This window comes from Ursus maritimus, unplaced genomic scaffold (assembly GCF_017311325.1).
Source record: "Ursus maritimus isolate PB19 unplaced genomic scaffold, ASM1731132v1 scaffold_4, whole genome shotgun sequence".
Lineage (NCBI taxonomy): Eukaryota > Metazoa > Chordata > Mammalia > Carnivora > Ursidae > Ursus > Ursus maritimus.
In genome coordinates, this window is record NW_024426552.1 from 17,912,524 (window position 1) to 17,927,474 (window position 14,951).

Here is a 14,951-nt window from a genome sequence, read left to right on the forward strand (position 1 = left end):
AGAGGAGAAACAGGGAAGAACAGCATAATTAGACCTCAGAAGGCTAGATTCTGTTTCCACTTACATATGGTATCATAGCAGGACATATGAGCATGCAGAAAATGAGTGGCTGTTCTGGTCCATTATCTACAGTCTTTCAAAAATGGTAGCTCTTGAGTGTTAAGGAAACAACAACAAAAATGTGCATTGCTGTTTACCTAATGGAAATAGAAAAACAGTGCCTCCCAGGTCTATATATTTTTGGCCCAAATTTCTAGTCCTTTATTTCTTTTCTTTTTTTTTTTTTAAGATTTTTATTTATTTATTTATATGTGAGAGAGAGAGGGAGCATGAGAGAGCACTCAGGGTGAACAGCAGAGGGAGAAGGAGAAGCAGACTCCACACTGAGCAGGGAGCCCGATGTGGGGCCTGATCCCAGGACCCTGAGATCATGACCTGAGCTTAACCGACTGAGCAGACGCCCCCTTAGTCCTTATTTCCAGCTGGCGTCTGGAGGCCTCTACAGCACTTGCCCGTGGTCACTTGCCCGTGGTCACACCATAGCTGGTAGGCAGCTTCCAAAAATGTGCCTTCAATTCCCACAGTTTCCCAGCGAACAAGAACGATGAGTGAACTGGAGTATACCGCAGTGTAATTTTTCCTGGAGAAAGAGGATTTTTGCAGCAGCTGTTAACCAGTGATTTAACCCAGAAAGTAATGCGCTTCCGCGTCCCTTTTAGGGCCTGCACCGTCTGCATGTGCTGCATTGTCCGTGCGGTGTCAGCATTTGATATTTTGACTCTGCAGACTCCCCAGACAGCAACTATAGATACTTTAAAAAATAAACTCAATAAGCCAAGGAAGTCGGCTTGCTGGAAGAGGAAGTTTCCTCACTCGGGAATGAACTAAAAGTTCTACCCCTCCCAAACATGCTTTTCCGATCAATCTGGCTGATCCAAGACTCCATCATGGTAGCAGACTACGCTCCTCTTTACTTTTTGTCTTTATTTTTACCCTACAATTTAAAATACTTGTGGGGCACCTGGGTGGCTCAGTCAGTTATGCATCTGCCTTCTACTCAGGTCATGATCTCAGGGTCCTGGGATCGAGCCCCACGTCAGGCTCCCTGCTCAGCGGGGAGTCTGCTTCTCCCTCTCCCTCTGCCCCAGGCCCCTGTTCATGCTCTCGCTCTCACTCAGTCTCTCAAACAAATAAAATCTTTAGAAAAAAAAATTTTTTTTAAATAAAATACTTGTTTCAAGTTCTAAGAACAAAGGGGCAGGGGAGCCACTTAGTACCACCTGAGGATGGGGACAGATATATCTGTGGGACCCCTACCTGAGACTCTGGGGCCAGACAAGGGGTAGCCACAGTCTCCTGCAGTGTGCTGGGAAGAGGAGCGGGGTTCTAGGTAGAACCACTTGTTTTTTTCACGAGAGAAGAGGGAAGCCCACAGAAGCAAGCAGGTTGTTTCCCTTCTTTGTAAGGACGGGGTCCTTCACAAGGTGTCCCAAAAGAAAGGTGAGGTTGCTGTCTTGCTTTGTGGCTTTTCTACATGGCTTTGCAGACATTTTGTACACAGACCATCCGTAGCTCTATATTAGTCCCTGCGTGTGTAGACACAGCGGAAAATGATGCTAGGCACAGTGTGTGTGCTCTTCCGGGCATTGTTCCCTTATTATTCTCTTTAAATATTATGTCAGACCTCCTAACTACTCATTCCAGCATACCTTATCCAGCCTTCCTGCTTCCGTATTTTCCCATAGTACTTATCACCTGTAACATGCTTGCACATCTTTGCCTTGGTTTTATATTGTCACCTCTCCCTCAGTAGACTAGAAGTGCCAGGAGGGCAGGGAGTTTTGTCAGTTTCATTCCCAGAGATAACTTCCGAGTGTGGAACAGACCCTTTAGAACCTGGTTCACCCTCAAATATGGTAAAATGGCTGAAGAGCTTCTTTCTCCAGCTCTTCACCCAAAATGTATACAGATCACCTATACTTAGCAACCTCCGGGTCTTTAGGTATGAGGAATGTGCGCGGTTTTCTGGCATAACATCTGATTAACCAGGATTGGGTTTCTCTTATCAAGAGCTTTAAATGACTCTGAAAGTTTTTATCACCTGAGGTGCTTCTCCTTAATCCTAGTTGGTTCATAAAGCTGTCAGGAAAAAAATGTGCTTTTGATTATATATGGCTTTTCATACCTCCAAGATAGTCTTTCAAAAAGCAATTTAGCTTTCTACTATAATTATATGCTAAACTTAATATTTCCTAAGTCTAGCCAGAATATCATTTTCCCCCTTTCAGCAGACTGTTTTATGATTTAAAGTTCGAGCAGCAACTATACTAAATACTTCTACATCTCTAAAATCTTAAGAACATTTTTCTGCAGAGCTCAAATGATACCATCTCACCCACAAAATTAGCAATAATTTTTTTAATATTATCGGATACGGAGTCCATCATCAGATTTTCCCTGAGCTGCCGAAATGGCCTTCACGGCTCATTTTTCTACCCCAGATTCAATCCAGTACCAACTCCAGCATCTTACGTCCTTAACACTCGGGGTTTGGAACAGCCCTCTTTCTCTCCCGACACCAGCCTGCTGAAGAAGCCACAGTGATTTTCTCTGACCTCTTCTCTAGCCTTTGATTTGTCTCATGTCTTAGGAGTATTACTTAGATTGTTTTTCTCTATTTCTGGAATATTATTATTGTTTTTAAAGATTTATTTATTTGAGAGAGAGAGAGAGGGACAATGAGAGAAAGTGTGCAAGAGGGAGGGGCAGAAGGAGAAGCAGACTCCCCGCTGAGCAGGGAGCCTGGGACTCGATCCCAGGACCCTGGGATCATGACCTAAGCCAAAGGCAAACAGTGCTCAACCCACTGAGCCACCCAGATGGCCCTGGAATATTCTTCTTCTTATGAGTATGCAGTGAGATGGTGGAGAAAAGAGAATTGTCTGTCTCCTGTTCTACCCAGTGCTGCTAGTTTGCACCAAGGCTTGGGTTGCTCTTCTTGTCTCTGCTTACTTCAGCCTCAGACTTTAGAAGTTGACTAAATCAAACAGGGCAGAGCGTAAAGGCCAGTCTGAAGGGAAGTTGATTTCATACTAAAGCACCGTTTTTATAATCTTCCTTCAATTTTCTCTCATGCCTGGCACTTTTTAGCAAATGCAGTTAGTTTTATTCTTAGTATTGGCAAAACCCTTAGTAGCCAATACACACATGAATTTAATACTGGATTCTGTAGTAGTAGTAGTCTATTAATATCATTGTGCCATGTGGTACCAGAATTCTGAAAATAGAGTCTGGTACGGGTTTTTTTTTTTTTAACTTTAAAGATTAAGTAATTTGTATTCTCTTAAAATCTTGCCTAGGACTACCTAACATCTGACCCTTTTCTGTTTTGTCATAAAGAAGAAAATCAAACTGTATGCAGTTGTCATAGAATACACCAATTCAGAGTGTTCTGGAAGATTATCTCAGTGGTATTTAGTCCTGTGATTCATTCATTTAACATGTATTTTCGAGCTATTTTTTTTCTTTTTGAGCTGTTTTCAATAGCTATAATTCGAGCTGTTCTCTGTGTCACGTACTATGCGTGGACTGCATGTGACCTTTGCTTTATTACGGCTTACGTGGTACTCGTGGTGGGTCAGGTGCTCTTCTAAGCGCATTATAAATATTAACCCAGTTTATTTCTCATCATACCCCCATGAATGGAAGTAGTTCCTGTGAAGTTTACCACTTTATAGGTGAAGAGAAGGAGACACAGAGAGGCTAACTAACTTGCTCAGGGTCCCAGAGCCAGGATTCAAGTCCAGGCAGGCTGGCCCCAGAGTTCATACTTTAAACCACTCCACCATGCTTTCAAGATTTCCTGTCTCCTTGGACCCTGTGTTCTGCTGGCTCCGAAGAAGGCGAGAAGCAGGAATCACTGTTTCTGCTCTGGAATTTTAGAACTTGGACATCCTAGAGGCCTTTCACTTTATTTGATCTCATTTCAAATCAGGACAAAGCACGGCTGTATGTTTGTTCCATACCCACCTCACCCCATAGTCCACTTTCTATGCAGAGTCATTACACTTTCTATAAAGGGCCAGATAATAAACATTTTAGGCTCTGCAGGCCACATACCATCTCTGTTACATATCTTTTTTTTTTCCTTGTCATAATCCTTTAAAAATGTAAAAACCACTCTTAGCTTACAGGGTGTGCAAAATAAACCATGAGCCGTCTGCTCCATGCCGTTGATCATTTGTCCTTCTTTGGTTACTCTTTGTTCTTGTTAGCTGACTCTGTTTCAGACTCTCAGATTTTCCTCCCCCCTGCCACAGGGCCTTTGCATATGTTCTGCCTATTCTGTCTTGTGGAGAGTGGTGTTGAGCTCCCAGACCTCATCAACCTTGGCTTTCTATAGGTCACATTTCAGTCATCCTTTCTTCATGGATGTCTTGCTGTACACCCCAGGTCTGGTCAGATCTTGGTCTTTTGGTTTTCCTAGCCATTCATACTTGTTATCACCGTAGCACTGTCATATTTATTGGACAATAACGTCATTGTCCTTTTGGCTGTTAGCTCCGTGAGCTACCCTTGCTCCCCAGTGTGTTTCTCCCAAAGCAATGTCCCAGCTTTTACTCTTGTCTCCCTAGCGTCTGCTCTCTACTCAGTAACCAGAGCTACCTTTAAAACTTAGATCTGATTGAGTCATTTCTGTTGCACATGAATAAACTTGCTGTTTCTTAACATAACCAACATGGCCTTACTGGGTCATGCCCTTCCTGTCTGTCTCCACCGCCTTACCTTATACTTCGCCCCGTCATCCACTGCCCCCTAATCTCACTGGCTTTCTCTTCATCATGCTGAGCCTGCCCTCAGGCCAGGGCCTTTGCACTTGCTCTTCCTCTGCCCCAGCCAACCCCCAGCCGGACTCTTTCAGCCTTCTATGCCTTGATGGCCTTCCCCTGACCATCCTATTTGAAATGCTGCCCCCATTCCCACCTCACATATGTTATAATCACAAATACATTAGCCCTCTTTCCTTTCTCTGTTATACTTATGACTTTTTTTTTCTTATTTATTAGCTCATATTGTGCCTCACCCACTAAAATATATGTTACAGGAAAGTAGAGGCTCTGTCCTGTTCACAAGTCCACCATCAGTCTCTGGACAAGCACCTGGCACTTGGCGAAAGTACCATAAACATTGTTGGTTGACTGTCTAATGGCTAGTATGTGGCTTAGAGAGGCTCTTAATAGAATGGCTCAGTGGGGGCACCTGGGCGGTTCAGTTGGGTCCTGAGATCAAGTCCTGCATCAGGCTCCCTGCTTAGTGGAGAGCTTGCTTCTCCCTCTACCTCTTCTGCTCTCCCTGCTTTTGTGCGCTCACTTGCTCTCTCTCAAATAAATAAAATCTTAAAAAAAAAAAAAAGAATGGCTCGGTGGGTGAATTAATATATGACCCTTTTTTTGCTCATTAACCATTGGCACACATTTGTTTCAACTCAAATACTTCACTATCCATTGACTAAAGAAAAAATATCTAAATACTTGATCTCTGCAATTTAGCATACTTCGCTATTAAAATTCAGGGCCTTGTTGATTCTGTTATAGTCAAGCTTATGTATTCGTTATTCCTGATTGTGCATTGTATGGATATCCCTCCCTCATCCTCACACCTGCCTTTCACGGCCTACCAGCTCAGACACTTCTAGCTCACCAGAATTGCTTTCCCTTTTGCATTTCTAAAGCATTTAGTAGGCAGTATGTCTGTTACTCATATAGTAATCAGTGTAGATTCTCTTGCCCAGAAGACACATTCCGATTAAATACGTAACAATGATGATACATTCTCATTTCAGACTGAGGTTGTCTGTATCTCATCCTTCATGCCTGAGTCATGAATTTTTGCTGTCTTCGTTTTGTCCTTTCCTCCCTGAAGCAGGAGTCCATAACCTGGGGTCTGGGGTAAGCATCGAAACCATCTGCAAGGAATGCTTTTAGCTGCAAATAACCAAAACCCCCGCCATTAGTGGTAGGGAGCCCCAGGCGGGTGCAGTGATGCGGAGACGTGACCTTTTGTATCTTTCCACCCCACCGTCCTTATCTGCTTCAACATTTGAATGTTTATCAACTAACGGTTGACAGATGGCTGTTGCTCTTCCAGGGGGAAGGTAGAAAGATAGAAGGGCAAAGGAACAAAAGCACCCTGACTACTCAGTATAATGAGCCCTCTCCTGTAGAAAGTGAAGCCTTCCTAGAAACCCCACCTAAAGGGCCAAGCAGATCTCGGCTGGCATCTGATTATCCAGAGACGTGGCCGTCACGTTGGCCTTTGCTATCTGCAAGGGACCCAGGGCATGGAATGTTCACCTTCTTGTTTTCTCTGGTCAAAGAAGGGATGAGGGAAAGGAGTTTGGTATGGCTTTGGGGTAGCTTACCAACAATGTCTGCCACAGTGCATTTTTCAGGAGAGAAGGCTAATCAAATTCTCAGAGATCCTTTAAATGAAAAATTAATAATACCTACTAACTGAGGAATGTCATCAAAACAACTCTGCCGAAACTCAGTAGACTACTAAAGAGAAATCTGTGGGGATCCGTTTTTATATGATATTATTACCTGTAGGCAGGAGAGATTCTGATAGTACAGCATTAAAGGTAGGTAGCTTTTCTTTTTTTTAAGTAATCATCAGCATATGGTGGATTGAATCCTCTATGAGCCTCAAATTCATTTATAAAATTATAAAATATCTGTATTAATGAATTAATTAACTTGGAGAATTCATTATTTAACCAGTTCAGCCTAGTTAGTGAGGCCATGGTTGGAGGAGCCAAATATATGTGTGTGTATATGTATATATGTGTGTATACACGTATAGGTGTATATTTATTCATATGTACATCTATATACATATATATATATAATCAGATAGTGAAAGATTTTTACTAGGGAAAAGATTCATATATGTTATTATATGTAACTATTATATATACATAATTATATATATAACTTATTATGTCTACATACCATTATTATTATTGTTATTATTTGCCTTCTACCTTCATAAATTGTGCCCTAACTGGAATTGGGGGTTTGGAGTACAGGTATCTTTTTTTCAGATTTGGAGTCCTTTTTTTTTTTTAGGTTTTATCTATTAAAGAGCTCTTGTTCTAGCTCAGTCGTGAGACTATTAAAGAAGAGTGGGACAGTACAGTAGCAGTATCCTCTCCCTTTTACCCCTCGTTCCCGAACTGTAACTTACATAACGAGGAGAGCACCTAACACAGGTACCCAGCTCGATGGGCTTTCAAAACTGAACGCACCCCCGAGAGCTGACCTCCAGGTCCCAGCGCCGCCTGCCAGCCCCCCAGAGGCCTTTGTCCCGTTCCCCTGCCCATCACAGATCACCCCCTCCCCAAACTGCAGCCCCTCCTCTGAGCTCAGGGGGCAGCGTGGAGGGCTGCCTGTTTTCACAGTTGATGTAAATGGTGTCAGGCCCTGTGTCCAGTTTTATGTTTGACTCCCGATAGTGCCTTTACGTGGGAGAGACACTGGCTTTTTCTTACTTAGCTCGGCCCCTCTTGAATCGTTTACTTGGAACCCTGAAGAATAAGCTTCCATTCTTTTATCTTTTCTCACGTCTTCTGGCAACTTCTCATTTTCCTAATTTCACAGCAGTATTTCAGAATGTACTTTCTCCTGGAACGCACTGACTCTTCGGCCATTATAGCCTCCCAGTTAGACTCTGGGAGCACCCAGAACTGGGACAGAGAGGCGAAAACAGTTTGTTTACCTTTTGAAAAATGTGCTTTATCTTCTCTCTTTATTCCTGACTCTGGGAGATACTTTCTTTCTCTTTCTAGTTCAATAAACATACATGTGTCTGAGCATCTTCCTGTTGAGTCTCGCCCCTCTGGTCCTGGGTTGATCTTATATTTTGGGAGTTGAAAGCTGTTCTGTTTCATCTTCCTCCCTCCCCCATCACCATGGTGCTCTGGTCCCAAGCTTGTCCATTTCTCATAAACCACAGGAACCACAGCTTTCTGGATGTTGCTTCCTCTTCTTTGTCCTACAAAGGGGCAACAGAAAGTCAGTCTTAGCAGACACTAGGAAAGAGTAAATACAGCTCTTTTAGGGAATGCAAATAGTGAATTATTTCGCGTGACTTAAACAAAAAGGAATTAAAACTGGTACGTGAATTGAAATCTTTCTCTATCTGAAGGGAACATCAGGGAGGCAACCACAAGTGGAATCTGTCAAGGTCAGCCTTTATTTAGAAATGCAAGGAGAGTCACCTTTGTGATGGAGCATATCCTTCATCAGAGTAAACTCTCGCGTGCTGACACATAGAATTTCATTATCAGTGATTTATGTCCTCCTAGAAATATCCCTTTGACCCTCTAACCTTCTTATTAAAGTCAGATACTCCTGAGATGATCAGCATTTTCCCCTCATTCTTTAGAAGTGTTTCTCATTATTGGACTTTAAGAGCCATAAAAGCTGTCTCCTATAAATTGACGCTAAGATGTGTGAATGTGATATGAATATTCTACTGTGTTACCAAGGGACTGTTTTATTGTGAGTTCTTTGATTATTTACAAGGAAATTACTTCAGGATGCCCAGCCTCACACTTTCATCAACTGGCCCCCCCTTGGCATTTTCTTCCACTGCGAGCAGCTTTCCAAAACCAACTCACCTTAGTCACATCGCAGAACAAAGCTCCCAGCCATTGAAGAGTTGTTAGAAAAGTCTATTTTTCTCCCCTTTCTGTGTTCCCTGCTGTCTGTGAAATCTGCAGTTGGCAGCATAACGCTGGTGTGTCTGGCATTCTTTGAGAAGATGCAGCATCGTTACAACATAACTTCGTGCTGCTGTTTTAATTGTGTCCAAATAGATAATTGAATTCATGGACATCTAAATTTAATTCCAGAAATCAAAGCCATGGTAATAAGAACTGGACCTGAGTTCTCTTAGGCCAAGTAATCTAATTCCTCAGCCAGTTGAACTATTATGTATCTCTGTTCCTTGTTATTATGCCAGTAAATTGCTCAGACAGATGCAATGATGAATGATGGGTGTATATTTCACTTTTTTTTTTTTTTTTTTTGTGGCTAGACATATGTGAGAATGCAGATCACTTGAAACACATCTCTTTTCATAAGCACGTTTTCTGTTTGGGGCCTTAGATGGAACAGTCTGGTCATAATAGGGGAGGCTGAGGGAAGTTCCCCGGGGGTATCCACAGTCCTATTTTGACTGTCTCACCTGGAAGCACACTGCTGTCTTATCCCCGGATCACGTATTGGGACCTTGTCATTCCATTCATGCCGCAAGACAGCAGGCATGCACACTGCATTTTTTAGGAATAAAATGGTTTGGGTTTAGGGACACCTGGGTGGCTCAGTCGCTAAGCGTCTGCCTTCGGCTCGGGGCGTGATCCCAGCATTATGGGATCGAGCCCCGCATCGGGCTCCTCCGCTGGGAGCCTGCTTCTTCCTGTCCCACTCCCCCTGCTTGTGTTCTGTCGTTCGCTGGCTGTCTCTCTCTCTGTCAAATAAGTAAATAAAATCTTTTTAAAAAAATGGTTTGGTTTAAATTTTCTCCCTGGCTTTATCTCAGTTTTCTACTTAATTTAGAGAACTGGATAGTATTGGTGCCTATAATTTGAATACAGACGAGAATAAATTGGCTGGTGGCACACATTGGATCATTATTCTGGGCACAATGGTACAACATTGAGATCCTGTAGAAATATGAGGCAGGATACTGGGTAAAATTTGGAGCATCTGAGCAACTGTTAAGTTCAGAATTCTTTGGAAATGTTGCCCCCATTAGACTTTTATGTAGGAATTCAGGCAATCAAGATATAATGATGGCACCCCATTTGTCTTTAAGTAGATGAAGGCTCATACCATCTGATTATCAGTGCCAACATTTTCGCTTCTTACCTTTTTTTTCTTGGTCTTATGGAAATGTTAAAATAACTGGTTAGGGTCTTCTCTGTATTACACTTCATTTATTAACACACTAATAAATTACAATTAATATTATTCTGCTTAATAAGTTCCTCCTTTTTCTCTAGCCACATGCTTCAGCTTCTTTAGAGGTGTTCACTTATTATCCTTGCATCATATTTAATCAGAATTAGAAAGGTGTTCCACGGGGCGCCTGGGTGGCACAGCGGTTAAGCGTCTGCCTTCGGCTCAGGGCGTGATCCCGGCGTTCTGGGATCGAGTCCCACATCAGGCTCCTCCGTTGTGAGCCTGCTTCTTCCTCTCCCACTCCCCCTGCTTGTGTTCCCTCTCTCGCTGGCTGTCTCTATCTCTGTCGAATAAATAAATAAAATCTTTAAAAAAAAAAAAGGTGTTCCACTGGCAGGTGGGACACATTTCTATAGAACGTCTATAAAATCTCTTTAAATTATTGGTTAATCGATTAAAGGAATTCCTTCTAGTGCTATATTCCATCTCCTTACATGTCTTTTCTTTTTCATCCTCCACAAAATTACCTGTGGCTGTCCTTCTGGCCCAGTTTGTGGGAGCCTTTTGCCTTCTTCCTTTCTGTCTTCCCACACCATAGAATCCCACTGTTCTCATTCCCTAACGCGTTTGAAATCTGACTTCCTATACATTCCTTAACGAGCTTCTCCTTCTAGGCGAGAGTCAGCTGTGGGGTAATAATTCCCCCCTATTTCTTTTTTTCTGGGCAAATTTGTCAGCGTGACAACCCTCAGTCTTACTCCCGTGATGCTTCTTGTGAAATGAGACCCGTGGCAGAGGCTCTGGTAGGTTGCGACCTTCCACCACATCTAGATCTTTTGCCTGTATTGTTTCTGTGATCTGAGCAAGGATGCAACATGTACTTCTCCTGTCTGGCCAGATGGTGTGTGAGATAGACTTCTGCTGTTTAACACGTTCCTATCTTCATTTATCATCTTTCAAATGCTCTCGACCATGTCTGCGCTGCAGGTCCACGATTTCCACAAGATTATCTTACTAGCGCTTTCTTATTTTGTTCCGGACATACCCCTCTTCCTCCATCCAACTGTGCTGATTTATTACCTCACCACTGTGCATCAGTATATACATATTGAATGCCTTACGTATTATTTCTGATCCCCTTCCCAACTGTACTGTGATTTACTGGCTGCTATCATTCTTCTCAGTATTGCATATTCCAGTGGTTCTCAGAATATCATCCCTTGACTTTCAGCATCAGTATCACCCAGAAAACTGTTAGAAATGCAAATTCTCAGGCCCCGTCCTAGACCCACTGATTCAGAAACCCTGAAGGATGATGCCTGGTGCTCTGTTTCAGGAAGCCTTCCAAGTGATACTGATAGTCGCTGACATTTGAGAACCACTGAAATACTTAGTCATCTACGGTGTTTATACCATAAGCAAGAGTAGGGAGCACAGCTGTATAGTTTCAGTAGGAATCCCTGACCACTGGATATTACAGATTTATTTACCCCAGTTTTTCTTCCTCTTCCATATCAAGTGGAAACTTTGACTCGCAATATTTGCACCAGTTTCCACCTTTACTATCGAGTATCTGCCATGCAGATGCTGTGTGCTATTTTCATATACATTATGAGAACTCATCTGCATACAGCAAATTCAGTTTGGGTATCCTCCTGCCTCTATCCTGTTTAATAGACTTTATTTTTTTAGAGCAGCTTTAGGTTTACAGAAAATTTGAGCAGGAAGCACAGAGAGTTCCCCTCTCCCCTCTTTCTGGCCACCCCCGCATTTCCTCTGTTGTTAACATTTTCATGAGCATGGTGCATTTGATCCAATATCAATATTGGATTAATTATTAGAGTTCACTTTTTGTGCTGTACAGTTCTATTGGTTTTGACAAATGCATGTGTCCTGTGTTCACTGTTAGCGTATTGTATAGAATAATTTCACTGCCCTACAAATCCCGTGCTCTGCCTATTCATCCCTCCCTTTTTCACCCCAACCCCCAGGAACCGCTGGTGTTTTTAATGTTCTCCATGATATTTGCCTCTTCCGGAATATCGTATGGTTGGAATCATGGTATACCCTTTTTACAACTATGTAAACTAAGAAGAGTTGTGCCCAGGGGTAAAACACTGTAGACTTGGGGCGCCTGGGTGGCTCAGTCGGTTAAGCATCTGCCTTCAGCTCAGGTCATGATCCTGCGGTCTTGGGATCGAGCCCCACATCCGATTCTCTGCTCAGCGGGGAGCCTGCTTCTCCCTCTCCCTCTGCCCCTCCACTTGTGCTCTCTCTTTCGCTCACTCTCTCAAATAAATAAAAATCTTAAAAAAAAAAAAAAAAAACACTGTAGATCTGCTGAGCTGGGATTCATACTTCGGCCTGCTGGCTTCAAGCCTTGTGTATGTTTTTTCTTTGATGCCACATTCCCTTTCGAATTACTAAAATCTTTTGCTGTTGATTCCTCTCTCCCTTTTCTGAAATTTGTTTAAATGACTGTTATTGTTATTTTTATTTCCTGCTCCAGCGAAGACAAAGTAGTGGAAGTAGCAGAGGAAGAGGAAGTGGCTGATGTGGAGGAGGAAGAAGCCGAGGATGACGAGGATGACGAGGATGGTGATGAGGTAGAGGAGGAGGCAGAAGAACCCTACGAAGAGGCCACGGAGAGAACCACCAGCATCGCCACCACCACCACCACCACCACGGAGTCTGTGGAAGAGGTGGTCCGAGGTAACTCACTGTTACTTGGATCTCTGTTAGGGAAAAGGAAAGCATCATACTAGAGTTTGAAATTTCTATCCAGCCTGCCACCACTGCAAAAATAAATAATAATAATAATAATAATTAAAATAAATAAAAATTAAATTCGGAGTCACACATCTTACGCTTGTTAAACACTCTTGGGTCTAACAAGCAGTCCAACAGTTCATTTCAAATCCTGATTGACAGCCTGTTCTGGGCCTTGAGTGCGCTGCTTGGCACATCCCAACTTGTTCTGCAAAACCCCACCTAACCAGCTGCCATCTCTTTTGACAGAGGCCGGGTTAGGTGACCTCCTTGGGATTCCCCTGACACTCTTACTACCTGTGGCCTCTTTCACCCCCTAGTCTATGAGCTCCTTGCGGGCAAGGACTAGCTTTTACTTAGTATCATGCAGAGTGCTTGCCTTGTAGAAAGTTTTACATAAATCTTAGTGGAGTGAGTAGTTGGAATTAAATTTCATTAAAGAAGAACAACATTTGGGGGCGCCTGGGTGGCGCAGTCGTTAAGCGTCTGCCTTCGGCTCAGGGCATGATCCCAGTGCTCTAGGATCGAGCCCCACATCAGGATCCTCCACTAGGAGCCTGCTTCTTCCTCTCCCACTCCCCCTGCTTGTGTTCCCTCTCTCTCTGGCTTCTCTGTCAAATAAATAAATAAAATCTTTAAAAAAAAAAAAAAAAAGAATAACAACATTTGGTGAGTTATCACATTATTTTTTGCTGTGAAATTGAACTTGGTTGATTTTTACCTGGTTTTATTGGGGGGGCGGTTGGCAGTGCTTTCTTTGAGAGGGAGATACAGTGTTAATATCTTAAGCCTTTTTTTCTGTTTAATTAATGCTCCTATTAAGAATGTTGTGATGTGAATGAACTAACAGACTTCCTTTTTTGTCTCCGTGAAATAAAAGCAAGCATTGAGTTTACATTAAACGACCAAATGTTATTATAGCAACTAGTGAACGGTTGGGTTGCATTTCTTAAAGGTTATGCATTTGTTTTGCAAATGGTGGAAGGTGGTCGTAGAATTAGACCGGGTGAATACAGATGGATGGAGTTTTAATGTATTCAAATACTTTTCAAGTCTGTCCACAAATGTTACAACATTGTAAGTCCTCCTCTCACTTTTTATTAAGGTAAAATGATTTCAGCTCTGTTGTTAAATTGGAGCTTAAAATGGTTTCCTTTCTCTGCCGTAAGTAGATTTCTAATGATCACTATAATATCTTCTTCCATTCACTGCCCTTTTTATACCTTCATTGAGGTATAATTTACATAAAAAATTCACTCCTTTTCAGTATATAAGTGTATAGTTCAGAGGCTTTAATAAACTTACCAAATTATGCAACCATCATCATAATCCAGTCTTAGAACATTTCCGTCATCCCAATAAGATTCCTCACAACGGTTCAGTTCATCCTTGTTCTCACTGCCAGCCCTAAGCAACAAACAGTCCACTTTATGTCTCTACGGGTTTGCCTTTTCTAGACATTTAATATAAGTAGCATCATACATGGTCTTCTGTGTCTGCTTCTTTCACTTATACTAGTGTTTTTGAAATTCTGTGTTTCTTTAACTTGTAGCTTTTAAAACTGAGATGATTCCAAGTTGAACACTCAGAGTTAACTTAAAAATTCATTGGAAGAGTCACATATTCTTTTCAAAATAGAGTAGAAGATAGACTGTTTAACTTTATCGTTCCCTACTTAAGGACAACTTTTCGCATTTAGCACATAAAGGCTTGTGTAAGCAGGTATACATTAAGTAAATGCACGTTTTGTTTGAGCCACAGTTTTTTTCAATACCCGAAGCATCCTTGCCCGGAGTGTGTTTCATGTGCCTCTTAGGACCATCTGTGGTTAAATGAACTTGTCAGCATCTGGTTAAATGAACTTGTTAGCTTCTATTTTCCTAGCAGGGAAAGGACAGATTTTTCAGAGCTTTTCTTCTTGAAACCTACAGGATGTGTGACTGTAAATTACAGCAGCTCGTTCTGTACAACCCCACCTTCTTTGTCAGGGAAGAGTTAGCTGGGCATACAGAAAACTCTCTGCCATGGACCCAACATACCATAACATGTTTCTTTCCCAGAAAGCCTTGCCTCAGTTACACTCTGTCCACTTCAGGAGTCTTCCGTGGGATGGATGGAAGTATTCTGCAATGGTATTAAAGTTCTTCTGGTCTCCATCCAGAGAGCTGTTTACATAAGAAATGCCCACTTATTCAACACTAGTTTTTGAAGCACCTT

At 42.3% G+C, this 14,951-nt stretch overlaps 1 protein-coding gene across 4 annotated transcripts in view; it reads left to right on the top strand.

Annotated features, from left to right (window-relative positions):
* The window catches only part of LOC103673071 (amyloid beta precursor protein), a 256,172-nt gene that overhangs the window by 126,173 nt on the left and 115,048 nt on the right, over nt 1-14,951 (top strand). For all 4 annotated transcript variants that reach the window (XM_040621078.1, XM_040621080.1, XM_040621079.1 and 1 more), the window contains exon 6: nt 12,475-12,677. In XM_040621078.1, the coding sequence (XP_040477012.1) occupies nt 12,475-12,677 (203 nt within the window). The remainder of the gene's footprint in view (nt 1-12,474; nt 12,678-14,951) is intronic.